The sequence below is a fragment of the Periophthalmus magnuspinnatus genome, chromosome 14 (assembly GCF_009829125.3).
Source record: "Periophthalmus magnuspinnatus isolate fPerMag1 chromosome 14, fPerMag1.2.pri, whole genome shotgun sequence".
In the NCBI taxonomy this organism is placed as follows: domain Eukaryota; kingdom Metazoa; phylum Chordata; class Actinopteri; order Gobiiformes; family Gobiidae; genus Periophthalmus; species Periophthalmus magnuspinnatus.
The window spans coordinates 25,003,993-25,031,022 of record NC_047139.1 but is presented as its reverse complement, the minus strand read 5'-3'; the positions used below and the strand labels follow the sequence as shown (position 1 = coordinate 25,031,022).

Below are 27,030 nucleotides of genomic sequence, written 5' to 3'. Positions count from 1 at the left end.
ACAACATTGTAAATTGTCAACATTTATTTCCACTTCTCACACATTAAACGTGCATATCCATAAAACTGAAAAGCTCATATAAATACTCTAGTACTATAACAATAAATATGGCTCTACATCTCATTTAAATAAATACAAAAGAATCATACGAATCCATTTAACACTGTACAACGTCTCTTTTTGGCACATGATATGTTCCACCCATGGACATTTTAATTGTGCTATTGGAGGGGCCTCGTGTCCTCTGGTGTTATGAATGTAATGCAATCATTTTTGATAAGTATCTTCTGTTCATTATAGACTACAGTTTCTTAATCTGACAAAACCACACCATTGATGGTATGCACACACGCACACACACGCGCGCACACACTACTCTCACAGGTGGCACATTAATCACTGGATAATGTGCAAGAAGAAACTCTACATCACTGTACAACTGATAAGAATGTGTTATAATGTGTGTAAAAAGGTGGTAGCGCGTAATAAAAAACTATACCTATATCAGCCTCAATAAAGCATGAAACAAGACTTTACAATTTACAAGACTCAAATAATTATTAAGAGCGATTCAGGGTTAGTAAAGCCTAGCTCCTGACCCTTTAATTAAAGCAACACCAGGTAACTTTCTGGAGGAGGCATGTCACCTGTGGAAATAGAGTTAAAACCATACTTTGGAACATTGTCCATGGAGAGTTTTAGGTAAGTTTTATGCCGTAGTGTGGAATACTGTAGCCAAAGGAGCAATGTTTCCATGGAGACAGGTAAGTAGTGTCCCTCTGCCTCCAGCAAGTACGAGTCAGGTTTGTGGAGATGAAAGAACAGGCTTTTCAGAGCAATTAAAAAAAAAAAAAAACAAAACTCAAAACAAACATACAAAAAAGCCACTATTCTATTTTAGTCTGTTTTTGTGGCTAAAAGTTCCATAGTGCACATTTAAGCAGTTACCAGCCTGCATCATTCTTATGAAACCATTGTATCACTGTGAATGAAGTGTTTCCTCATGCTTTATTAAGGCTAGTGAAGGTGTAGTTAATATTAAGCGTTACCAAAGGTGTCCTAACCAATGTCAGGCTAATTACAGTCGACAGAGGCTTTGTTCGGGAGGGCACCAGGCAGTGAGGGAGTATGATACACCTCTGATTAACATGTACAAGAATACACCAACACATCAGATCAAAATATTACATTTAGCACTTTAAAATAGATCACCGCAAAACTCTGCATTTGATACGTGCAAAAAAAATAAACACGGTTACTCTTTCACAAAATTCCCACACACAATGTTCATCTTTTATGTGATATACAATGAATAACGTTACGACTGAATTATAAATATGCACACACGACTATGGCTGCCTTGTTTTCTTTGTTAAATGCCAAACCATGCACTCTCCTGTTTGTGGCTCTTGTCTGCAACTTATGTAAAAATAATTGCAGTTTATGATACTGGAAGTAGTACAAAACGATTTCATGAGTAGTGTTAGAAAGTTGGATGGAAGATATTTTGTGGCTAAAGCTATCCATCGCAGCATAGTGAGTGGTTGTAAAGTCCGAGAATAGAAAGTCACATAGACAGTATAGTGCAGTATTAATAAGAACTAATGATATAAATATTTAAAAATCTTTGTGAAAATAGACAAAAACTGATACGTTTGTAAAAAGAAGAGAAATAGAGGGGGGTCTCAGAAGCCGGGCACGTGGCAGTAAGCCTCTAGTGAAGCCAGTAGGATGTAGATGAACCAAAGAGAGAGGAAGAGGAAGAAGGTGAGGAGCTTGGCAGTCCGTGGTCCACCCAGCTCTCCCCCCGAGACATTTGGACGCCTCCGATACAGCAGAACCATCACACAAACCAGCGCCATAACAGTGAACAGGGTAACAGAGAAGGCCAAGGATCCCGGGTTCACTTTAAACAATTTTCCCTTAGTCTTCCAGTAGACCGCCGCGATGGTCCAAGCCACTCCGATTCCCAGGAAAACATTGACCGCGTTACTGCCGGTCACGTTCCCAATGGAGGCGTCGGCATACTGGTCCTGGATAGCAGCCACTTTACTCGCAAATGTGTCTGCAGCAAGAGACAGGTGCAGTCAGTGAGAAAGAAACACTCTATATGTGCCAAATACTGTATCGACTTATTGTTCAATACATGATGGATGGAATTTTTGGGGTCAGTATTTATGGTGGGTACTTTTTCTTTGTACTAGTGGAGGATGTTTTGTTATTTCTCTGTACTACAACAAGATTTGAGCAACAGAGGGTAGAATACATAACTATAATTTACAAACTAACTACTAAAGTGTTTCCTTCTGCAGTTTGTTTATTTATTGCAGGTCATATTTTAACAATATTGTACTTTTAGATTGAGATAATCCTTCTTCAGAGTCATTATGTCACAGGTATAAATTAGTTTCAATATTGTCTGTAAATGCCTATATTTTCGTCAGCAATATATTGTACTTCAAAATGTCTTATCATGACAGGCCTAATTGAAGTGTTTTCAGCTGATATTTGCTTTAAGTTATTAGTAAACGTGGAACTATCCATGTTATTAGGGCAGACGGAGATTGTTTTTCATAAAGACAACTAAAATATTTATGAATTCGGGTGAGATAAATTTGGCCTTTTGCCACGTTGCATTGAACGTCTTTCTATTGCCCTCTAATTTCAATTTGCAGCCTAACTAATGTGTCCAATTAAAGGAGGCACTATGGGCCCAATTTGGGCTTGTCAAATTACCACACTGCACTCAGCACTCATTTACTTCAGTACCACAGTAATAAAAAATAATGCTTTCAAAAGTCAAGGACATAGTGAAGTGGAGCGTGGAGCAGACAGGTCTACTCTGTACAATATCAAGAATAAATATAAAATTTAAAATTTAAGTCATTATGCTGGCAGTATTAAAGGTAATATGGAGTTAAATAATAACATAAGGAACATAAACTTTACCAGCCCATGTTTTATTTTGACAAAACTAAGAGTAAATGAGCCAAACAATGTTAAATAAATACATGACCAAATTATTAACATCTTCACAACATCTGAAATCAGATTCAGTCACAGTGCATACTTTAGTTTGAATATTACTGTAACGATCTGATATTTTGTGTTTAATTCAGAGTTGACGTCTTTTGTTGTTTATGTTGTTGTTAATGTTGCTGCTTTTGTATATGACATTTGGTTGCTATGCCGACAAGTTGATGTGAAGGTCTTATTTGTCAGAGACTGGTCTGTTTTGGAGACAGGCGCTGTTTTGAGACTGCTGTTGTTTTGCTCTTGTTTTAGCGTGGGTTACAACCTACATTAGCCCTTGTGTTCAGAAAATAAACAACCAGAAGAACTTTGGTCCGTTTTCTTCCACCAAAACTCTACATTATATTTCAATTAACTGAGTTGTGCTTAGACATTTCGCTGTTATGGATGACATTTTAAGGACTCAAAAGACTTAGTAATTGTTATGACAACACTCTGAACCTCTGAAACCTATTGATAGAAGAGACAGAACATAATATTTTTGTTCCGTTTTACAACCTGGGAGTATGTTGTTTTAAAGGTGTTACTAGGTGCTGTTAGGTTTGCCTTACCTATATCTCATTTTGTCCAGCAGAGGCAGCGTGTTACTTACCTGGAACAGAGGTGCCGAGGGCCACAAATACCACAGCTGTGACAGAGTCTTTGAGGCCCACGGTGCAGCCAAAGTGTGAGGCCAGGTCCCCGGTTACCGCAGTGAGGACCCCGATGAGGGAGATAGACACGAAGAAGCAAGCCCACCCGTTCCAGTACTCTGTGGGCGGCACGAAGGCAAACAACACCTTCCAGAAAACTGTCAGGAAGTGCATAATGTAATCAAAGCAGGAGGGCAAGCGCTCCTCTCCACTCTCCTCCTCGTCATCGTCCCCTGCGCAAATACATAAATCATCATATATAGTTAGAGTTAGTGCATAAAGTAGGGATGCACAATATAAGGCTGTCCAACTGAAATTTGAGTTGGTTCATTTCACAAAGACTGCAATTTTTAGATAATATAATGTCAGTACCCATAGTTTAGACCTCTGCAGACATGCTCTGAAATGCATAGGATTCTTGTATTAGGTTCATATTTCAGTCTTCTCTCAAATGTGAAAGTTCCTGGAGGTGTTTACCATGTGCACCCTGAACAGAATCCTACTTTTTACACATATAACTCATGCATCTATTTCTTTTTACTTTGAATAATGATAAGGCGGCACTTCTATGCAATAAAACAACACAGATTTTAAAATGTCCAGGTAGCTAGAAACTACTTTATCTGAGAAAATTCCAGTTATTTTTTACTTTTTAAAAACATTTTCACTTTTGGTTCAAACTCAGGTACGCATATGTAATTGTGACTTGGTACTAAGACTCACTTCTTGCTAACTAAAAACAACAGTAATTTTCCAAACAATAGCTTAAACTGATCAACTGGTAATAACATTTCACTGAACAGAAAAGCCAACATAAGATCAGATGTGTACTTTCCATTAGATCAAATATGACTCAGATCAGGGTGACTCATTTTTAACAAAGTGTGAAAGGGGATTCATCATATAACAGGAAGTGGGCTTTCTATATTTATACAGCATAGGCCCACTCTGACTATTTGTTAGCCTAAAATGACCCCAGTTATGTCTATGATTTGGAAAAAAACAGAAAAGAGCTCAAAATGTATTGTTGTGTGTGTGAGTTTGAGTGTTTAGAAAAGTGCTATATAAATAAAGATAGTATTATTATTACTATTATTATTAAAAAGCTGAATATATGCTTCTGAAAGTCTAGATTTTCTTCAACAAAAGAAAGACAGACTAATCATGGGTTTCAGGTTCCTGTTATATGCAGCATTTTCAGGACTTTTTCCCCATTCAATAGTTATAATATTTAGTTTTAAAATTGTTAATTGCTATGGCAATGGTCCTAATTTTCCATCAGTCTGAACCCCAATGGATAGGTTATGTGCTTGGGTATGTTGAAATTTCATGTGAACCCAAATAAGTCATTATTTACATGCAGAGGTGGGTAGTACTCATGATGTACTCGTGATGTTTTTCTCATTTTTGTGTATATCCTTTGAAAATAGCACTTACTTAATGTTTTGACCGTCCGATTAGATTAACTTGATATTATAAATCAGATGTTACGTATTGTCAGTTACTCTTCAAATGACTCTTAGTTGAGTAGTACTTTTCCAAATACTTTTTTTAACTTCTAATTTAAATAATTTCTTGGACCATTACGTTGTACTTCTACTTGAGTAATGTTAATCTTACATTAGTACAATTTTTGGCTACTCTATGCACCATTTACAGAAATAACAAACATGAACAGTCTCTGTTAGAAATAGATCATATTTATATCAGCTAAACCAATTATATTACAAACCAAACAGAAAGAGGCGTCTGGCGTGGCCCTTTGACCCCGGGTGCTCCTCCACAGGTGTACTGTCTGGGGCTGAAATGAAGGCACATTTTGGCCGTGTGCGACTCACCTGCGCTGACAGTCACAGCACTAACAAACTGCTCCCTCCAGCTGCTGCTCCCCACCACCAGAGCCAGGTTAGTCTTCTTTATGAGCTTGTCTACTGTGCTCTGTCAAACACCACAAAATGCAACAGCCCGTATTAGAAATCTTTATATGGTGTCATGTTATAAAAGTAGTAATAAGGACAAGTTACAAGTCAGATTTGAGGTGAGGCGATCCCACTTACGGTAAGAATGCTTTTCAAGGTGTTTTTGAGCAATAAAACACAAATGAATTAATGCAAAATAGACACATTAGAAGTAATTACATCTCCATGGAGACAAGCAGGTGGCACACCATCCACCAGAAAACATTACACCTTTAAATGGTTAGGTGTTTTTTGTTAATTTTGATATATTACATATCCGGAGATATGAAATAAACATGTTTAAATCTCATGTTAATTTTACTGATAACAACTATATTGTCTTTCTTTACTAGGCCATTTGGTTTCTCGTGATCCAGTCAGAAAGCAGAATGGGTTGCCAGATCCTACAACTAAAACCAGTTTGGAACATATCCAAAAGAGCTCTGTCTGTGATATTCTGTGTCCTCAGTATATGGCATCCCAGGCTAATTTGCGAGAGTATTTATGTGTTTTAAACCATCAGGACGTGAAGGTATTACTTATTGCTGTAATGAAGAAGTCATTATTGTGAAATATCAGGCTTTAACAATATCTCTGTCACACTTAATCTTATTTGATACCATTTGAAAGATGAGGAACATTTACCAAGTGTCTACTGCTTAAAGCTCCCCTGACTTACATCCACAACCCAAGTAATTCACAGACCAAACCTTAGTTTGATGAAATTTTAAAATGATCTTCCATCCCAAATATTTTGACAGTGCAGACGTTTACTTTGAGAGAGGCATTTATAATTCATGGCTGAAGCTGCACGTCGCTGATAGTGGAGCTCTGAACTGTCTGTAGATGTTCCCAGGTGCAGTTTGTTTGGCAGATACCTTGAATTCATAAGACTCCTCGATCACCACCTCCAGCTTGGTGTGCTCTCCCAGAATGGGGCAGCCCATTTTAGACACGTCCTCGGGCCCCACTGCAGTCTTGTTGTCGTTTGTGTCACCTATGGCAACAAAACAGAGTATTGGTAAATGTTTAAAATGATAAGAAAAGCCTAAAGTCTGTAACATATTTGGTAGCACTTAAAGGTCCTACATCACACAAAATTGACTCATGTGAGGTTTAAGCCTTGTTATAATGGTGTTACCTCCTCAAAAACAGACCTGGAGTTGTGTTTTGTTTCATTCACACATATTTGAGTAATTCTTTATTATTAGTCTGTCTACATCTCCAAATGTCAAAATGCTCTGTTCCACCTTATGATGTCATGAAGTGGTAGTTTTCAAGTTAACAGCTCCTTTTACCTTTTGTTCTGTAGAGAGGGGCAATTCTGGAACTGAAATGATCCAAATCATTCTAGTGAAGTGATATGAAGCACTTCCTGTATTACCACATGGCATCACAAGGTTTCCACCTTGTGATGTCATGTGATTTCAGTTTGAGAGAAGAACTCAGCCTAAATATAAACGTGTGAATGAAACAAAACACAAATGCAGGAATGATTATGATGAGGAAACAACATTATAACAGAGATCAGGAAAAAGAATAGAATAGAATTTAATAAAGCATGAACAAATTATGTATTAAGCATGATTCAGGCTTAGTATCTACTTCATTAAGGGACTGTGGTTGGAAGTTTGTAGTTTGTAATGCTTTATTCAGTCATTATTAAATGTTCTCATATATTTTATGTGTACAATGTCAAAGAATTGCCTAATTAATATTGAGTATCAAAACTTTGGGATACGTATTGGCAGTGGCCATAGAAATATATAATAAATATGACATGATATAGAGCTCAGGATTGTGTCATCACATCTCAATTTCAGTGATCCTAATATTAAGCCAATGGAGATTTTAAGACGCTAAATACTAAAGTTATCAGTGACCCAACAGCTTATCAGGTATGTTCACAGCTCTTTTTAACATAGTTTTGTCCAATGCATCTCAGTAGACATTTTGGCTGTGGATTTTGCCTGCAGCATTTGCTATTTCACTATTTGTTGTCAGGGTCGATGGTTAGTTTGGTTAGTTCATAGCGGAGATATCTGCTCACCATGTCTCTGCCCAACTTCCAGCAAAATTGGTTCCTCCAGCACAATCGTGAAAGTTTTATTTTTCTCGTACTCTTCGTCATCGATGATTTTCACATTCAGCAACTTCCTGGAGACAAGACAGTAAACAAAAAGAAAACGTGAGAAATCATTCATTGAGCTTGAACTCTTCTGTTTCCTTGAATAATATCAATCGTCGTGACATTTAGAAACAAACACACTTCGGCCTCTGCCTACACAATAAACGGCTTAATATACTCCTCCATCTACGCACATCAAACTGTGTTCAAACAAACCCATTATCAGTTTAAGTAAATTTCCTCTTATCCCACAAGGGGGCGGCCTCCTGCTGCACCATTATCTTCCATTAGAGAGTGAAAAATCCACACAGATAGTGAAGATGCCCACTTCCCACCCACACAGCTCAGGTTATAACTGATGGCAAATGGAAATAATACCTTGCTTAGGGAGAAATAGAAACTGTAGACTCGGGGGGGATTTAACATGAAGTATTTTATTTCTATCCCCAAATATGAACACGCATATTATCTACTAACATATTTGTCTATGTATTTGTCCATTTCTTCTTCAGCATGTAATCGTCACACCAAATGCTCTCCTCCATCTCGCTCCATCTCCCTAATGATATGTGGGTGGCTGCCTATTTCAGTCTACGCATACACTGTACACTCAGGGTTCAACAATACACAGGCAGCTCCGGCTTTGCGGACAAAAACCAGTGTATTTTAAACATGAATGAGACGTCATCTTTCGTCTAATGTCAAGGCAGAGTCAGAGAAGCCGAGGAAGCTCTATATAGCCCCAAGAACGGAAACTTAGCCGCTTAGTTTATAAACACGGCTATTTGAAGAACAGCTCAGCGCCTACAAAAACCAGATATCATTACCTTGAAGCATCGCAGGGCCCTATAGCATTTCTCAATAATTCAATTCAGTGTAATCATATTCAGGAGAGGTGCAGCATTGCCAGGGATTAGTCAAAGATTTGCAACTAATAAAAATCCCCATTAAACGTAAAGGGCTGTCAGCAAAAGGGACACGGAAATAGCTCGACACTGTTCAAATAATTAGGTGGCCATTTAAAACATATGCCGAGCGCGCTAATTCGGTTTGAAATGGGTTTGTGCGGTTCATAAAAAACAAGTGAGATGATTCAAACAGGGCCAAATAACCCAATTGACCCGTGACATCAAAACAGACTGAAACACAGCGTTCGGGGGCTGTCTCTTTCTGTTTATGAATCAGCAGTAAGAAACCTAATGCACAAGAAAAGACAGAGAAATGGTTATGTTGTGTTGTGGGCGGTGGTAGAAGAAGTACGTGATTTTGTTACTTGAGTAAAAGTACAGATACCTGAGGAAAATAGTAAGATTAAAAGTAAAAGTATCACATGAAAAAATCTAAAAATGTTAAAGTATATGTTTAAAAATGTACTTAAATGCAACTGTAGTGATTTTGATAAAGGTTTGTGCTCAGTTTTGTTCAACAGAAACAATCCCTTTTTTTTTCTTTTTTCTTTTCTTTTTTTTTTTTAGTGGTTGTTTTTCTTTGTTCTTTGCTCAAATGATGAACAATAAAAAATAAACCCCTCAGCCTTTTCAGCGGGTCTCAAGCAATAATGAAAAATGCTTTTACTTTTCAGTTCAGTTCAAATGTACTGCAGATACTTGCTCTCAGATGTAGTGAAGTAAAAAGTATCTCCTTTAAAATGTACCGGTATTTAAATAAAGTATAGATACCTAAAATGTGTACTTAAATATAGTCTTTATCTAATCACAAATGATGCTGTTATTTAGATAATAAGATGCCCTCTGCAACGAACAAAATATCAATTTTTTTAGAGGAAAAAATGTTGTTGTACCTGTAGTTTAGACCTTCACAAACAGCTTAGGAAATGTGTGGCATTTTTGTATTAGTCTTGTGTTAATCACTTCATATTTCAGTTTTCTCTCAAATGTCAATGGACCTGGAGTTGTTTACAAAGTACACACTGAACACATTCCCACCTTTTTCATATGAATTGCAAATCTAATAACAATCGCACTTGTCAGAAAAATTGCAATTACATTTATGTCCAAATTTTGCAGCAGCGTTGTTATTTCTGTGTCTACAGCAGAGGGAAGTAAAAGCCCATAACAAGTGAGTAATGCTATATTCATTCAGAGTCTACCTAACCAGGCCTGTCAGAACTGCCAAGTAAACATAATGAAAACAGTGTTATGAACCAATAGACTGTGAAAAACATAGACCTCCCTGATTGTAGCTATGCAATATTTAAATCCTAAATGACGTTGACTATGGCCTGGATACGCTGTGGACACTGCAGGACCCACTGGCAGCATGTTTTCTTTGGGTGTCGTCCATCTTTATATTCCTGTGGGCTTTCTCACTTGGATTGGTTTGTGAGAGTCTCTGCAGAGGAACAAACACTGTTATTGTATCTGTCACAGTATAATGTGGGGCCCTTCTCAAACTGTTACAATCAATAATACACCAGTCTCCCTGCTCTATCGACACTATCTGTTCTCTTAAGTAATTGACCTTTTATTCCCTCTCAAGTGTGCCAAGTGTAGAGCTGCAACAATGAATCGGAATAATCAGGACTAATTGAGAACCAAAAGAATCGCTGGCCATTTTAATAATCATTCATCGTTATCTGGATTATACTATACGCTCATGTGCCAAGAGACGTTTCATCACAGAAAACAGCAGTGTTATTCAAAGTTAACATGGGATACTTCACTTCTATGGGGTATTAATCGTTAACACTTCACAGATCACCATGAAAATACTATAATGGCAAAAAGCAATGTATTAAAATGTGTAATTAGTTTCAGTTTTGTTTTTGATGTTCCGAGTCTCCTTTTACTCACTCCATCTTCAGAGTCCGTGTGCATCCTGCTAATAAAACTCCACATCGCATCAGGTTTGTGAAGTTGTAGTATAATGTTTTGTATCATGCTTTTGTATATTTATGAAAAATGTCTGTGCAGGAGCATGAGTTACATAAGCTTGTGGGTTGAGTTTTGTATAAGAAGTATTTTTACATGAAAGGTGCACCATGCAACTTTTCTGGAGGAGAATCTGCTACCTGATAGTTTCCATGGAGATGTTATTTATTTGGCTTAAAGTTCCACAGTATGGCAATATGGAAAATCTGGTTAAAATACACCAGATTTCCCAACTTCAATTAAATAATGTATAAGATGATTAAATGAGTAGAATGAGTAATCATTGCAGTCCTACCGAGTTGCAAAACGCGTGCTTGTATGTGAAGTTGGCTATGTTGAATCTGCTCGAGTATCTTTTTAATAACCCTGCTCCTTTTTATTTGTAGTTTCCTCCTTCAGTGTTGGCTGTGTGTGGATGTGCCTGCTTCCTCCCACAGTAAAGTGTAAAGTCTGGAGCGTTCAAACAGCCTTCAGGTAGGAGTTTGACTGATTTTTTTATATTTTTATTTGTGACCCTATATCTTCTATGCACCATCTGCTCTGACTTGGGTGATCACCTCAAATTGTTCAAAAAGAGGGACATGTTGCTGAACAGTATGGTAGGATATGAAAGGACAGACTCGGGGCATTTAAGCTCTTAGATAATAAGTGCAAGACGTGGACTTTTATCAATCCTAACACAGAGAGAGATTTCAGTGGGTGCTAACATATTACAACCCTGATCCCAGTACATGCCACAGTCATGAGGCATTAATGGAATAATGGGGCATACACTATAGAAATAGTTGAGATTTGATCAGCACTGACGCAGTGTTGTTATTACTTTTGTCTATGGTCATGACCTAAAAGATGTAAATTTGTAAATACTTTTGCACAAAAAATAATACAAAGCTATCTGGATTTAAAGATACTGTTTATTTTTGACTGGTCCTCAACCTCCCAGAGCAAACTCTAGTAAGGTTCTGATGAGAGTCTAATTTCCATATTAAGGGGTACATGCTACAAATGGGATGTGACAAAACCGAAAGAGGGCTAGGTTCTCACTTTAGCTCCGACCATTTGAGACATGAAAAGTGCAACTAAAGACTAAGGAAGCAGCACAAATCTGACTGATGGTGTGCGTCATACAGTAGGTCTGCAGTACTGCGTGGTCTAGTTAAGGGGGGCTTGTTAACAGCACCACAAACTGAGATGAAATATCCTGAGGCTGGTCCTGGAGCCTCCAAAGCTCCTGAGACTGTGGCCAAATGTGCACACAGACCTGAGGCAAATGAAGAGAAATGCTTTTCATATCTGCTCCTGATAAAATATGAATATTATTTGGTCTCTGGCTGCCATACGAGCTGCTGGGTTATTATGCGTGGAATATTTATGAGGGCGCAAAAGATTTTTGACATAAACAAAGATGATGCTGTGTCTTTAAAAATGAATGTACAACATTCAAAATTCAGCTCAATGACACATGAAGTTGAAGTAATTATAACAGGAGGAAGAGATGAGCTGAACCGGTGTAGAAATATATGATTCATGATGTGGTTTATGTCATAGAATTGTCCATGTCATGGCACTGCTTCGCTGTTGGTGTTTGGTAGGTTTACGTCATAATTGACTAAGTGTAAAATACACAGCAGCAGGCTATTGATTTCTCTGTTGTTTTCTTCTTCTTCTCACCACTATTTTATTGTTGTTTATATCGTCCTCTTCTGCCACAGCCCAGTGCCACACATTTACAAGTGCTAACACCAGGAGCTATGACATACAAGCAGAAAAGAGTGTTCACATATCCTCGTCTAATCCTTAAACAGAGGGTGGGAGTGATTCTCTCAGTCTGTCTGTTTATTGTGGATCAGAGGTTTGTGTCGGCACATCATAATCTATTTACTGCACTGCAGAATTCACATGGCAAATTATTATTTAAATGCTGCTTGGGTTTGAAACCTATCCTCTTGGCTTCATGTCAAAAGCCAGTGGCTTAAATTCTTGGCTCCCTGCGGCTGCCCTCCTCTGCATGCTGAAGCAGAGCGGACGGGCAGATGTAGAGACAGAGCAGAGCAGAAGGAGACAGTCACAAAGCCTCAGCACAGCCCGGTGTCAGCTCTATGTCCTCAGAGTGTAAAGAAACACCGTGACAGAGACACATGGATCTGTGGTATAGTCACAAGTAACATACACACACAATGGAGGGCTCAGAATAAGTATGCACCATTTTGGAAGAAAATCTAATTTTAAAAAAAAGTAGGATTCTGTTCAGAGTGCACAACTCAACAAGCACTGACATTTGAGAGAAAACTGAAATATGAACTGATAAACTAATACAAGAATCCCATGCATTTCAGAGATCAGAGAACTACAGGAACAAGGTTTTTCTATAAAGACATTCTTTATTCTTTTTTCCTTTTATCTAAATAATTGCAGCCGTTGTGCTTTGATAATTGTTCCAGCTCAAACTGTGGTGTTATGGTGAATGTCATATACTGTGAACTAGCTCAAAAGGTCTGTCAAAACCAACGTGACTTGACTGTAGAATAAATTGTGTACTTAAAGTTTGTTAAGCTCTGGGGAACATTCTGTTGTCCTAGCCATAGTGGGGTTTTTTTTGTTTTTTTTTTATTCAGTTAAGTTTTAAGAATCTGACTTTGGGCATTTGGTCTTCTTCTCAGTGAGTCTCTTCCAAGTCTGTCTTTTAGACAGCTGAAATGAGTAATTGTTGTTTAGAGTCAGTATTAAATGAGCACTATGAAACTTTTGAAATACCGTAAGTTAAATGCCATATTGTGGAACATTCCAGGCACATTACATAGTGCCCCTTTACCATGGCAGTTCCAATAAGTTCAGTTCCAGTTCCAGTTTTAAAATCACAGAAATGCTTATCATGTATTAGAGATTGACCAATATTTTTTTTTTGTCATGGCTGATGACAATACGATTGTTTGGAAACCAAAGCGGTGGCCGATAAGCTCTGCTGATATTTTTGCACCAATATAAATAATAATAAATATTATTCACATAATAATAAATATGTCATTTAAATTTACTACAAGGCTAGTCCAGTCATGTTTTGTACAGAACAAAAATGTTCAAATAAAGATTTGCACATATTCTTTAGGCAGCTGGTTGATCCAAACAAGATCGTCTGCCTCTATCATGTAGGAACTGCCTTATTAACATCCATCACTGTTGCATAATTAACCACAAAGCTATATTTAATCAATCAAAAGAGAGAAAGAACATGAGATTAAGTGTCTTATATCGTGGATTTAAAATGATAATGAGTTTCTACAAAGGTAGTTTTCCTTTAGACATCAAAGAGGCATTGATATTCCTGACGGTACCTCTCAAAAGGATGAGTCAAACTTTGACCTATTTTCAAAGTCCTCCTGGGAAATCTATATTTTACAACAGTTTCCTGGTGTTTCTGGTCTTTGCTCTTTAAAGCTGAACAATAACTGGCATTACTGAAAGGACTTCCCTGCTTTGTTGGATACATTGTAGGACTGTACAGTTGTCATTCGATTTGTGATATACATTTAAAAGGTGTGCACTGTAAACACTTTTTAAATGGAGCATTAATATTTGAGAGAAGACTGAAGTATGAACTGCTAAACTAATACAAGAATCCTATGAATATCAGAACATGTTTGTAGATGTCTAAACCACACAATACAAAGACAGGATACTTTGTTCTTTACATTCATATGGACATTCATATTTACTATTCATAAATGTAGCCTTTGCGATTTTAAAATTGCACCAGCTCAAATTGTGATTTCGATTGGGACATTTTGAGCAGCCCTAATGCACTGCCTGTGGTGCGTATCTCCCACTCCCTGCAGTAGAAAGCCTGCCACTAGATAAGACCAGAGTACTGATGTTTGTGTCACACCTAATCCACTCGGAACGTCACCGGGCCTTTCCATTGTTTGATTTCTATTTCCTTTCCTCACCTTGAATTGTAACGTGTGTCATTACTTTCAGCCTTTGCTTTGGGGAGTACTTTAAACCCTCCTCATTCATCTGTCTAATTACTCAGGATACTTCTGTAGCTTTCCCACTGGAGCAACACGTCCTTTGATCCGGGTTTGAGAACGAGACCCTGGCTGTGCATCGTTAAAGCAACACAATCAACTGTTAAAACCATACTTCAGAACATTTTCCATGGAGGTAGATACATTTTATGCCATACTGTGTGGAACGTTATAGCCAAAGGAACAACATTTCCATGGAAACAAGCAGGAAGAAGTACTCCTCCACTTTACATTTAGTATATTTTTTTGCTAAAAGTTGCGCAGAGTGGCTTTAAAAGAACGTATGAAAGCGATGTGTGTAGAAACGAACATATATGATTTATGTTGGGTTTGGTTTTCACTAAAAGCTTAAAAGACAAAAGGCAGTGGATTCTCTGACACAGTGTATTCACCTGGCTCTCCTCCCACACAAACCTACACCATCCTCCTCCTCACGAGCCCTCCAGCCCTCCTCACAGCTGACACACACACACTATTTAGTCATAATTCATTTCATCTTCTATTGTGTTTGCTTTCTCCTTCAGCTGGCTCTAAATCATTTTGTGATGAGGGTTTGAGGGCAATTTAATTTAGCTGTAAACTTTAAACAACTCAAATGTAGCTGGATAAAATGCAGCGAACAAGCGCGGCCGGCACAATCACACAGTAATCAGCGTTTATTCATTCGCTGCCCAGAAGAAAACTACACTCACTATAAGGCTGGGCGATACGACAAAAGATGTAATACGATCACTATGTTCATGTTATTTTGTCTTATTATGAACAAATAATATGATTTTCAATATTAATTCTCTAAAGATAAACACAACAGACTTTTCGTAACTGCTGTTTAAAGGTGCACTGTGTAACTTTTCTGGTGGAGACAACACAATCCACAGTATGACATTAAACTTATCTTACATGGAGACAAGCGGGTAATGCCACTCAGCGAAGTTACAGGTCAGATCTGAAGAAAGGCGAGTCCATTCACAGTAAGAATACATGGTTTTCAAGGTATTTTTTTGTTATAAAAACACTTATTTGAATAAATAAAGATACATGTAATGTGTATCACATTCCAGGCAAAAGCAATAATATCTCCATGGCGACAAGTAGGAAGTGGACCTCACCATCTGAAAACTGTCAAATATCTTGCCCCAAACTCTGAACTCTGCTCCAAACCACATGCTTTTGCTGACAGAGGACTCGATGTAGACCTCTCGATTCAAAAGATCCAAGCTGATCAATGACAATTAAAGATGACCGGCTCTTGAGCATGACGAAAATTCAATTCACTGCACAGCCTTACTCTCAGTTTGCTACTTTAGTCAGCCTTTTCCCAAATAGTGTTGTTGCTGAAATCTCTCTACACGCGTTATAGCTTTTTCTTCCTTGTTTAAGTACCCTTTCTCATTTTCTTTTCTCCTTCCTGAGTTTGCAGCACAGTTTTGCTTTCTCTGCATTTCAATGACTAGTAGATAACCCCACAGAGATGCCCAGGGACGGAGCATTAAGACTGAGCCGCTCTATAGAAAGCTCCTTCGACGTCTCCTCTTGTTCTGTTGTATGTAGTGCAGTGTTTCATTATATGGTGCGCAATTATATCATCATCCTCCCACATCATCTGAAAGCTCTAAACTTCGCATGTAACAGTGACAAAAATAGACATTTCATTCATTACCAGAATACATTACCTACACTAATCTAGAAAGACGGTCTTACTTACAGTGTGTGGGTTGTGAAAGATGAGACGCAACCAGTGTTTGGAGGTATACTCTGAAAAATGGGTTCAGTTACAGAATTCTGAATAGCTGCATTAAAATGTATTTTGTATACTTTGAATACTCTCACAGTGACTGATTGTAAAGATGGAGCAATACACATTAATAATAATGGGTTTACAATAATCATTAGTGGAGCAAATTATATAATCGTGATATAATTATTCATACCCAAAACATGTTTAAACTGTCAGCAACGTGATATCATTCTTAATCGCAATTATTTTTACCATTATAATATTGACTTGCTTAACTTGACTGTGATATTCTAGTATAAAAAATGCGTTGCAAGGTTAAAACTGCTTTATATTTGTTGCACAGTTCGTAATAAATTTATTTATCACTGATTCAAGGAGGAAAAAATCACACATAAGAGCACTGTTTTCAGTTTTTCTCACAAATACTGTACTGTTTGAAGCTTAAACTATATGATCAAGTACCAAAATGTACTCCTTTGATTTCAGGAAATGACTGTATTCTGAATATCTAATGAAAGACTAACTGTACCTGAAAACATTTACTAAAAATTTGCATTCTCAATTAGACCTGTTAATAACACGAAGCTTGATATATTACTATAAATATAGACGCTAATTGATAATATTGAAACAGATTTATGCCACTGCCATGATAACCCAAGAGCAGATTTAAACCATAAAAACTATTCTTAATGTACAATGTTGTTAAGAAATCATGAGCTGCATTAAATAAATAGCAGAATGAAACACTTTTGTACTTAGTTTGCATCTGTAATGAGTCATAGAAATGATTAATTCAACCTTGTACGGCTTAAATTTTATACTATAGCTAAAAAATAACCCAAAAATCCCCAGTAGTTCAAAGAAACTGTGAACACAATAAATATTCACCCCCAAAAAATATTGGCGCAGTGTTAGTAATTAGTAATATGGTAATTATCGTGACAGGCCTAATCTCAATATGTATTTTCATGTATTTAGTTACTTCTCAACATACAAGACAAAACGAAAAGAACAAATGAACTTCACAGTCACTTACATGGTCTCGTCATTCTGAAACTCCAGTTTGCCTGACACCTCTTCGTAGTCCTCTCCAGCCTTGGCAGTGCCTTCGATGGTGTGGTAGGGCACCGCTACCTTCCCCCTCGCCCCGGATGTCCGATGGACCTTCACCTGCATGTTCCCCACACTTTCGCTCACTCTGATGTTGTCGCTCTCAAAGGTGAAGATGCCGGCGTGGTCGTCGTCGTATATGGTTACCGTGGCAGTGTGCGCCTTGCCCAGAGAGGCCTTTGGGGGCACGTGAGAGGAGATGCCCACCATACTGTTACTGGATGTGATTGAATTGGGTTCGAGCAGGGAGACCTCGGCTCGGTGCACAATCCGCGGGTTACTGAGGCGAACGTAGAAGTGCTCGTCTTCTTCAAAAATGTCATCATCTATGACACCCACTGTGAACTCTTTTGTCGTCTCACCGGGTTTAAAGACCAAAGTGCCCTCTGCAAACTCATAGTCGGAGCCGGCATTCGCAGTGCCATCCTCTGTGCGGTAGTCCACCTGTGTAGCAAAAATATTAAAATCTTGAATTATTAATATCTTTATTCCCTGAGCTGTTAAACTTGAAGAGGGCAATTATGAAAAATTTATTTTCATGAGCTTTTGACCATGTTATAGCATTAGCTTACTCAAAGATTCATGCATGTGTAAGTAATTCTATACTGTATTTCAGGCTAGAGCGCTCAGTTTTCCCCACCACTTCTCTTTGATTACTTGCAAATAATCTGGGTCATACTTGTAGGGGTTTAAAATGATTCATTTTAGGCTGATTTAGATCAGTATTGCAGTTTTATGAACAAAATGTAAATGAATGTACCACATATGTTATAGTTTCATTCTAAAAGCACAATATCTTTTCTTTAAATTTAACCTTGAGCATATACAGGTTCCCAGCACTTACTTTCACAGTGCAGCCGCTCTCTCCTCCATGCCTGCTGACCGTCAGCTTCATAGAGCCACAGTTTTCAAAGCACTGGTAATGGGAAGGGTCAAACTGCAAGTAGATCGTGTTGGGGTCTTCTTCCTGACCACTGGCCTCATGACAGCTCACCACTTTCCTTGCTTGGTCTGCTGCGTGTTTTTTCAAGATATTTCCGGCCCCTATCATCATACGCGTGGCCTGAATGCGATAAAAGGCTCTGCTCTTCTGCTGCTGCACTAGTACTTGATAGTTGGCCATCTCAATCAACTGTTCCATATCTTTCTCTGGGTGTCTCTGCTTTAAATCTTTCAAAGTACGAGCCATCTCTCGTCTGGCCTCTTCTTCCTGATCTTGCTCGGCACTAGTCCCTCCTCCATCCTCCACTCCCTCCAACATACCATCTAAAGCCTCTTTGGGATGGGTGTGCGAGTTCACCCCTTGCCCGTCCATCTCCAGGTCCATCTTCGTAAACATGGCGTCTCCCTCCGATTCGATGATAATGCCACGGTTTTTGTCGGCACGGTACCTCTTATTGACGTACTTGTAGAAGAGCAGGCGCCTATCTGCGATCCAAGCTTGCAGCACACATAGAGGAAAGAACAGGAACGTAAGCACAGCCTCCCAGACCTCCACCTCCCCAGGCGTCGACACGGACAGGATAACATACAGCCAGATGTATGCAAAAATGCTCCAGGCGGCGGTGACAAAAAACACCCGTAGGTGCTTTATCTTGCGGGTCTCGTTCTCTGGAACTACGTAAACACAGATCGCGATGATGATGAACATGTTGAAAGCAGCGCTGCCCACTATGGTGCTAGGCCCCAACGAGCCCGCTTCAAAATCATGCCCGACCACTTCAATAACAGACAGGAGGATCTCAGGAGCAGATGAACCAAGAGCCATTAAAGTTAAGTTGGATACGGTTTCGTTCCAGATGCGTACCGTGGTCGTGGTGGTCTCTCCATTAGGTTTTTTAATAGTGATTTCTTTTTCCTGAGAGGTGATGACTTCAATGGAGGACATGAAGCGGTCCGCTATGATGGACATACCCAGGAACATGTAGATAAGAGCGGCGAAATACACTATGGCACGCGCTACTTTGTCCCCCACGGCCGGGTTCTGAGGGTTCCAGAGCGGCAGAACCACACCTTCAGAGCAGTTGTCTTCACTGGAGCAGTTAGCTGGTGCGTGGCCAATGTCATCAGGACTGGCACTGCCCTGGGACAAGTGCGTAACCCCCGGCAACAAAACCAGTAGAATGGAAACGAACATGCCCGGGCAGGAGGGCAGGAAACTCTTGTGCTTCAACATGGTGGCTGGATGAGCTTCGTCTTCACATATGGTTGATCATAACAGCCTATGGAAAACATGGAAATAATATAGTTCAAAACAAACAGAAAGATTCACAAGTGCCTTAAGGAGTAAATGACATTCTCTGGTTGCTGAAGAGTATGGACTATAAGGTTGTGAAAGTTTAACACAATAAATGTCCAACTGTTGTTTTGGCTAATTAGCAAATCGTTGGTCTATCATTACAGCTAATGAAGAAACAGTTCATTATAGAAACACTGGGGCTACATTTGAACCTTTTTACGGTTTGTCATAAAGAAACACACAAAACATGTCCCACAGTTAAAGGTGCACTCTGTAGCTTTTGTGACAGAAGGTCCATCATTGTCTTCTTGTTAATGTTACACAGTGTGGCATTAAACCTATCAATGGAAACAAGCAGCAACTCCTGGCCAAGCTACGAGTCAGATCTTTGGCAGCTGTAATTTACAAAAAAAAAAATGCTGAATACATTTAACGACATTCTGTGGAAAATTCCAAAAGCAAAGCAACAACAGCCCCATGGAGACAAGCCGGAAATTCCCCCAGAAAAGTTACATAGTGCCCCTTTAAGCCCACTCATTAAAGTATTTTTGGCTGTTATAAAATAAACAAATCATCTGTACTGAACAAGCTTATCTAACTCCCACAGATAGCATGGCTTATTTGTGTAGGCCAATGTAGAAAGTGCTACGCTCTTCACCTGGATTACCGGAGAAGCTGTGAGTCAGTCCACTCTGTATGCACTGTAGAGCGGATGGAGGTCCAAAAATAATCCTTCCTAACAATGAAAATGATGAGACCTGACCTGTACTTGGTTTTCTGTACAGGGCTGTATTTATGAAATTATTTTATGATACATTACAGTACAGTACAGTGTGTTGTCTTAACGTCCGACTCTAGAAAAATGGTCTAATGCAATGTAACAATGGGTATCTGAGCTTTGGTGTGTGTGTGTGTGTGTGTTTACAAGAGAAATATGTGAATCAAAAACATCTGGTTCACGTAATCAATGGATTCTTGTATGAATTTTAAAATAACTCTTCCAGTCTTTAAAGGGCCCATATTATGTTATTTTCTGATGTTATAATGTTTCCTTATCACACATGTTTAACACACAAACCCTGCATATTCCTTCTCTCAAACAGAAAACACCCTGTTCCACCTTGTGGTGTCATTATGTAGTAATACAGGAAGTGCTCCTCTGTGTTTTTAAACTCCATACACCTTCACTAGAGTCATTTGGACAATTTTAGCCCTGGAATTGCCATTCTTTATTGAAAAAAGGTAAAAGGAGCTGTTAACTTGAAAACTACCACTACTTCATGACATCACAAGGTGGAACAGAGCATTCTGAGTTTTGAAGATGTAGATAGACTAATAATAAAGGGTTACTCAAACATGTGTGAATGAAACACAACTCCAGGTCTGTTTTTGAGCAGGTAACAACATTCTAACATGACTGACAAGTCAAATTTGTATAATATAGAACCTTTAACATTTCCTTTTCTTTTTGTCTTTGCCGCATTTTACATATTTTTCCTTATCAAATTCTGCGCTGATGCAAAAAATCAGAAAGAAACCAGGTTACTCACATCAGATGAAAATGTTTGCATGACATTTCAATAATCTAACTCTAGAAATCAGAAAATGGTGCAAATTTTGGTGTGCACATAAACATAGCCAATATCCTACAAATTCAAATATATCCAGAGCTTCTTGACAGCACTGTGGCCATCACTGCTGCGCCTTTACCTCCCCAGAAGACACATCTGCTCCCACGTGAGAGCGCTAAAACACAGAAAGCTAGGAACGTAATGTGGTGCCTTCTAATTAATATTTAAGACCATGTCAAAAATAGGTACAGCAGGAGAAATCTGACAATGCCTTGTGTGAGCAGCCACACGCTCTCATTGACATGCAGCAGAGAAGAGCTGTAATCTTCTCCCTAACCTGCATAACGAGACTGTCCAGTCACCATCAGGGTGTTGTAATGACAATGAAGCAAACTGCAACTAAAATTGAAGGTGGACTGTGTAACTTGTCTGGTGGAGTGACTGACACCTGATTGTTTCCCTTGAGATGTTATTGCTTTGCCTGGAATGCTGCACAGTATGACATGGAACTTGTATATCTAACATTCACTAAATCCACTAAACAGGTCCTACATTACGCAAACTGACTCTTACAAGCTTTAAGCCGTGTTATAATGCTGTTATCTCCTCAAAAACATGCCCGAAGTTGTGTTTTGTTTCATTCACACATGTTTGAGTAATCCATTTTTATTAGTCTGTAACATCTCCAAAGCGCAAAATGCTCTGTTCCACCTTGTGATGTCATGAAGTTATAGTTTTCAAGTTAACATTTTACCTTGTGTTCAGTAAAGACTGGCAATTCTAGGGCTGAAATCATCCAAATGATTCTAGTGAAGGTGTATGGAGTTCAAAAACACAGTGGAGCACTTCCTGTATCACCACATGACATCACAAGGTGGAACAGACTGTTTTCTGTTTGAGAGAAGAACTCAGCCTAAATATGTAGGATTTGTGTGTTAAACATGTGAGAATGAAACAAGATCAAAAATAGCATAATATCTCCACATTTCTGACCTATTACGTGTCCTCATCTGCTTCTTTCCATAGTTATATTTAAACTATAGCTGCACTAAACTAAGCCATATTGTGCAACGCTATAACCATTTAGACAAGCAGGTGGTGGACTCAGAAAGTTACATAGTGCACCTTTAACTTCATCATTTTTGGTTACGAATCATGTCTGTCTGGTTTATTACACAACAAGGGCTAAACACGTTGCTGCCAATGTCTTTGAAGGCAGATCAGCACCATGGAGAGCGCCTTCACTCACAGCAAGCAGTGGGTATGACCTTCCCTTTGCCTCTGCTCTGTGTGCTGTATTCAGAAACCAGTTGGCTTGGAAGATTTAAACAAGATGAATCACTCGCCTTATACATCACCAGAGCCAAGACGACAGGACTTCATGTGTAGCACAAAATACGCACTCAATGTGGCACACAAAATCTGAGTGGGTGATGATTTGTTTCTATGGTAAAGCAAGCTCTCTCCAGTTGAAGAAGGAAAAAAAAAAAAAACGGCATGAGATAGAAATGATATGTTATCTTGTAATTTTGTGCCAAGAATAGAAAAAGTTTTTAGCCACACTTCAAAGACTGAAAGTTCTGACCTCTTTGCACAACATAAGCTGTTCGCCAGCAGCTGTGAAATTAAATCTTCATGTTCCTTTTTTTAATAACACAAGCTCCCAGCCTATCTTAACTCTCATTTCTCATCAAACATTAGCAGATAGCAGGCAGTTTATAAGGATATTCTAAATGGAAAACAAGACACTTTTTGGCTGATAACACATAGTGCATATGTGTGACTGGAGAACACAGGTTTGAGGTTAGCAGCCGCTGTTCACAATGACTCACACAGAAGGCAGTTATTATGGCAGAGAATAGATGCTGTGGAGTTTGACTGTTTCACATGATGTCAGCCTCCCTTTTGCATTCTGTGGGAATTGTCATGGGAATTTAACCAGCAAACAATAAGGAGCATTTGAACGCATTGAACCTGCATTAAAACAGTCCACAGCAGATAAAGAAAACAAGCATGAGGGTGTAAGCATAATGAAACAGCCTCATATGCATTGTTTGATCTAAATGGGATCTGCATCGCTTACCTGCAGTTTTCTGTGAGTCAGCTCAGTGGAAGTTGTGGCCCCGGGAGATGAACTTATCGCTGATATCACTGTGGGAACATTGATATAATAACATAACAAAACACTAAACAAAAATTCCGATGCAGCTACGTTACAGGACCCAACAAGAAGGCAAGAATATGAACATATGTAACGGTCCTATCGGTGCGCACTGGTGCCAAATACCCCCAGACACCTTGGGTCGCAGCTGAACCGTGGAAGCCTTTCACTCACCGTGGCTTGGTCCTCTTGCAACCTTCCACCGACAGCAGACACCCCTTGATCCATGCACACCGCTCAAACAGCTCTCCCGTAATGGCTTGTTGCGCTGGCGTCTTGTCGCTCATCCACTCTGTTCTCTGACTATTTTGCTCCCTCCTCTCCCTGACATACTCTACACCAGCAAACTTGCGGAATCTTCCCCCTTTTTCTCTTTAAATTCGCCGAGCTTCCACAACGGCAACGCCTCCCTTAAGTAAAAAAAGATGCGCCTTCCTCTTTTGGCTACAATGGGTTGCTGATGCGTAAAATAAGAAAAAAACAAAAAACGACTGTCCCGATTGTCCCGTTTGGATCAAATCTTCAAACTAGTTATATTCTAAGACCCTTCCCCCTGTTACTGTGACCCGGGCTGAGCAAAAGAGGTGCACATGATAGTAGGCGTGCATGAATGGACAGACGCACACGTTACAGCACACGGACAATATGGTAATGAAGCAGAGCGAAAGACAGAAAAACAGGACCGAGTGGTGTTGTGGGAATGCCGTTATTGGATGGTGTCTTACTTTATGGTGCTGCCCGCTACTGTGGCACAATTGAGGCGAAAGGGAAAAAGAAAAAAAAGCGGTAACACTGCAGAAACAGGGGAGGAGACGTTCGCACACACGGCCGGTCCTCCAGACTGCGCATCAGGAGCGCAGCAGTCAGCAGTGGGGCTCTCCTCAATCCTCTCACTGGGATGAACCTATTAGTGTCAGCGCTTACCCACTGTAATAACCCGCGAGTCCCTGCACTTGGATAGAGATTTTATGTGTGATCTTGACCAAGCAATTAGCCCCACTAAAAAGAGACAAAAAGCACCAGTAAAAAGTCACCTCTTAGTTTAACACTTTGCATTACATTACGCATCTGACTGTTAACACAAGCTCTCCATGTTATCCTGTCATTATTTCTGCATACTCTCAGCGTGATTTGGCAGGTTGGCTACACTATTTTGAGCATTAGTTATATTTAAACTATAGCTGCACTAAACTAGGGCTGCACCATTAATATGAGTCCTTGCAGCCATCTACAGAGCCCTAATTCTGCTCTGATATTGGAATAATGGTACACGGTAAATGGTCACACTTTATATAGCACTTTTCCACCTTCAAGGCACTCAAAGAGCTTTACATCAAAGAACCACTCACCTATTCACACACCAGCGTACGCAGACACAGGGGGTGAAGGTAAATGTGTTGCCCAAGGACACGACAAAAGCATTCACCTGTGAGAACTGGAATCGCACTGCCAACCCGTGGGGCAGTGGATTTCACCGTTCTATCAGTGATGTTTATGTTGAGGACAATGGACAAACACTAAACAAACGGACAAACAGCTATTGTAATTAACTAGTACAATAATTGCTGACTGTTTTAATAACTGTTACTTGTTTTCTGGAAGTTTTATTACACAAAAACAGCAGCATTGTTTAAACTTAATCATAAAACCAAAGGAACAGTTTGTGATTTGTGTCAATATTACTCTCGAGTTGTCAGTATTCTCTGTCTATAAGCATTCACTCAACATATTCTTGCCTTCGTTTAGTTAGTTTGAATATTAGCTGACTGGTCGACTACTTAAGTAATCTATTTTTACATACTCTCAGTGTCATTTCCATGCTTGACTGCTCCTGTTATGGTTTCTGGCAGTTTGGCTCAAGTTCACATTATCTTAAGATGGTTTGGCATTGATTCTAAATGATGGGAATCCAGAGAAGGTTTTTGCTGGCATAGATTTAAAATGGAATATAATTATAACCTTTTAAGAATTAAAACGACGCTGATCAAACGTCACCTCACTGAAGTTTTTTGTACGGACTTGGGATATATTTTGCTTACTCTGCTTGTTGTGATCCAGACCACGTTTCAGGGTTTATTGAAGTCACATTTTATGATGACAAATGAATAACAATGCAAAGTTTAGTTTAAAATAATGTCTATAATGAGAGCTTGGGTACTTTTTCTGCTTTAGGTTTTAACGTTTTCTCTCATGAATATACATTTTGATCCATGCTAGATCAATTTGCTGGGTATGATTTCCAATTTTTGTTCTTTATAATAAGAAGTTGGAGCATCTTCCTATGTAACAGATGCTGCATTGATCAGAATAAAACACTTTTTAAATGTTTGATAGAGACAAACTGTAACCCTCCTGATGGTGAGTCAGTGCAGCCTCTTCTGGGATTTTTAATTGGAACAGGGCCATCATTAAAGTGGTTTAAACACTGTGACTAAACATCTATTAGTTTGAAATTCCACTTTGCAGCTGCCGTGGTTACCTCATCGGCTCACAGCTAAAATGTCATCTTAAAGGCACACTGTGTAACTTTTTAGAGGGTCCACCACCTGCTTGTCTCTGTTGCTTTGCCTTTGAATGTATTTATCTCCATGGAAACAAGCAGGTGCCACAAACAAGTTACAGAATGCATGTTGTTAAAGGTATTTTTTAACATTTATAACTATGAATGTGAACTTTAATAATCTAATAACAAACATTTACACTCACACCTGCTCCTGTTTTAATGTTTTTTAATGTTGGACCTACTGTATGTACTTATTTGTTTTGTTTTTAAATAGATAAAATACAAAAAAAATAAAATAAAAATAGATAAGATTTACGCTATACAGTGGAACATTCTAGGCAAAGCAACACATCTCCATGGAGACAATCAGCGGACAGATTCTCCGCCAGAAAAGCTACATAGTGCATCTTTAATTACGATTACGCAACATATCATCCCAATCCACCATCTGCTACTAAAAGTTTTGAACTGTGAAAAGCTGCCACATCCACCGAGGCGCATTCACATAGATGGCAAACTCAATCTTTCATTAGGACAAGACCCATTTGTTTTATATCTGTGGGTGATTGCCTGTAATAATTATAGTGCAGAGGCTGTAAATTACCCTCCTGAACTTACTATGGTAAACCTAAGAGAGAGGTAAAAGAGATTAGACTGAGAGGAGGACGGGCACACACCACAGGGACACTCATGTCACATTTGAAAATATACTGAGATCAAGTCACGGAGAGTCCTAAAAAGTCAGAAATATTCAAAGCAAAGTGAGTGATTCATTCATTTTGATTGCTATATTTAATCGTGTATAATTAAATGAAATTAAAGCTCCGGATATATAAAGTTCGGCGACATTTCTCTTAAAACGAGCAACGGTGCCCCTATTACACATACTTACCCTCAAATCTCTTAAGGATTGGAGCAAATACCATTCAGTGTAAAAGCAAATGGTGCCCACACAGAGCAGTCCTGTACAATTCCTCCACCTCATAAATGTTTTACCAGATGCCTCTTCACGTACACATATAGATCTTCCCTGCTTTG

At 38.9% G+C, this 27,030-nt stretch overlaps 1 protein-coding gene across 2 annotated transcripts; it reads right to left on the bottom strand.

The window, feature by feature from the left end:
• On the bottom strand, positions 1 to 24,301 carry LOC117381865 (sodium/calcium exchanger 1). 2 transcript variants are annotated; one of them, XM_033978902.2, is made up of 9 exons: positions 23,664 to 23,854; positions 23,412 to 23,479; positions 18,363 to 19,740; positions 17,445 to 17,962; positions 7,674 to 7,780; positions 6,502 to 6,620; positions 5,504 to 5,603; positions 3,626 to 3,898; positions 1 to 2,065 (listed from the first exon to the last, which is right to left on the bottom strand). In XM_033978902.2, the coding sequence occupies exons 3-9, from the start codon at positions 19,692 to 19,694 to the stop codon at positions 1,686 to 1,688; spliced, it is 2,829 nt and encodes a 942-aa protein (XP_033834793.1). In that variant the 5' UTR covers positions 19,695 to 19,740; positions 23,412 to 23,479; positions 23,664 to 23,854; the 3' UTR covers positions 1 to 1,685. The 2 variants fall into 2 exon arrangements, with proteins under 2 accessions (XP_033834793.1, XP_055082723.1); XM_055226748.1 differs by lacking the exon at positions 23,664 to 23,854 and adding an exon at positions 24,215 to 24,301 and having other exon boundaries at positions 7 to 2,065.
• Positions 24,302 to 27,030: the final 2,729 nt, after the last annotated feature.

Bases quoted from the DNA above. Each gene is read 5' to 3' on its own strand.
- LOC117381865 (XM_055226748.1), bottom strand. From the start codon at position 19,694: ATGTTGAAGCACAAGAGTTTCCTGCCCTCCTGCCCGGGCATGTTCGTT. The intron at 3,899-5,503 runs GTGAGTCGCACA...GTATTTGCGCAG, and splicing joins TGCTGTGACTGTCAGCGCAG to GGGACGATGACGAGGAGGAG. The intron at 2,066-3,625 runs GTAAGTAACACG...CTCTTGCTGCAG, and splicing joins CCTCGGCACCTCTGTTCCAG to ACACATTTGCGAGTAAAGTG.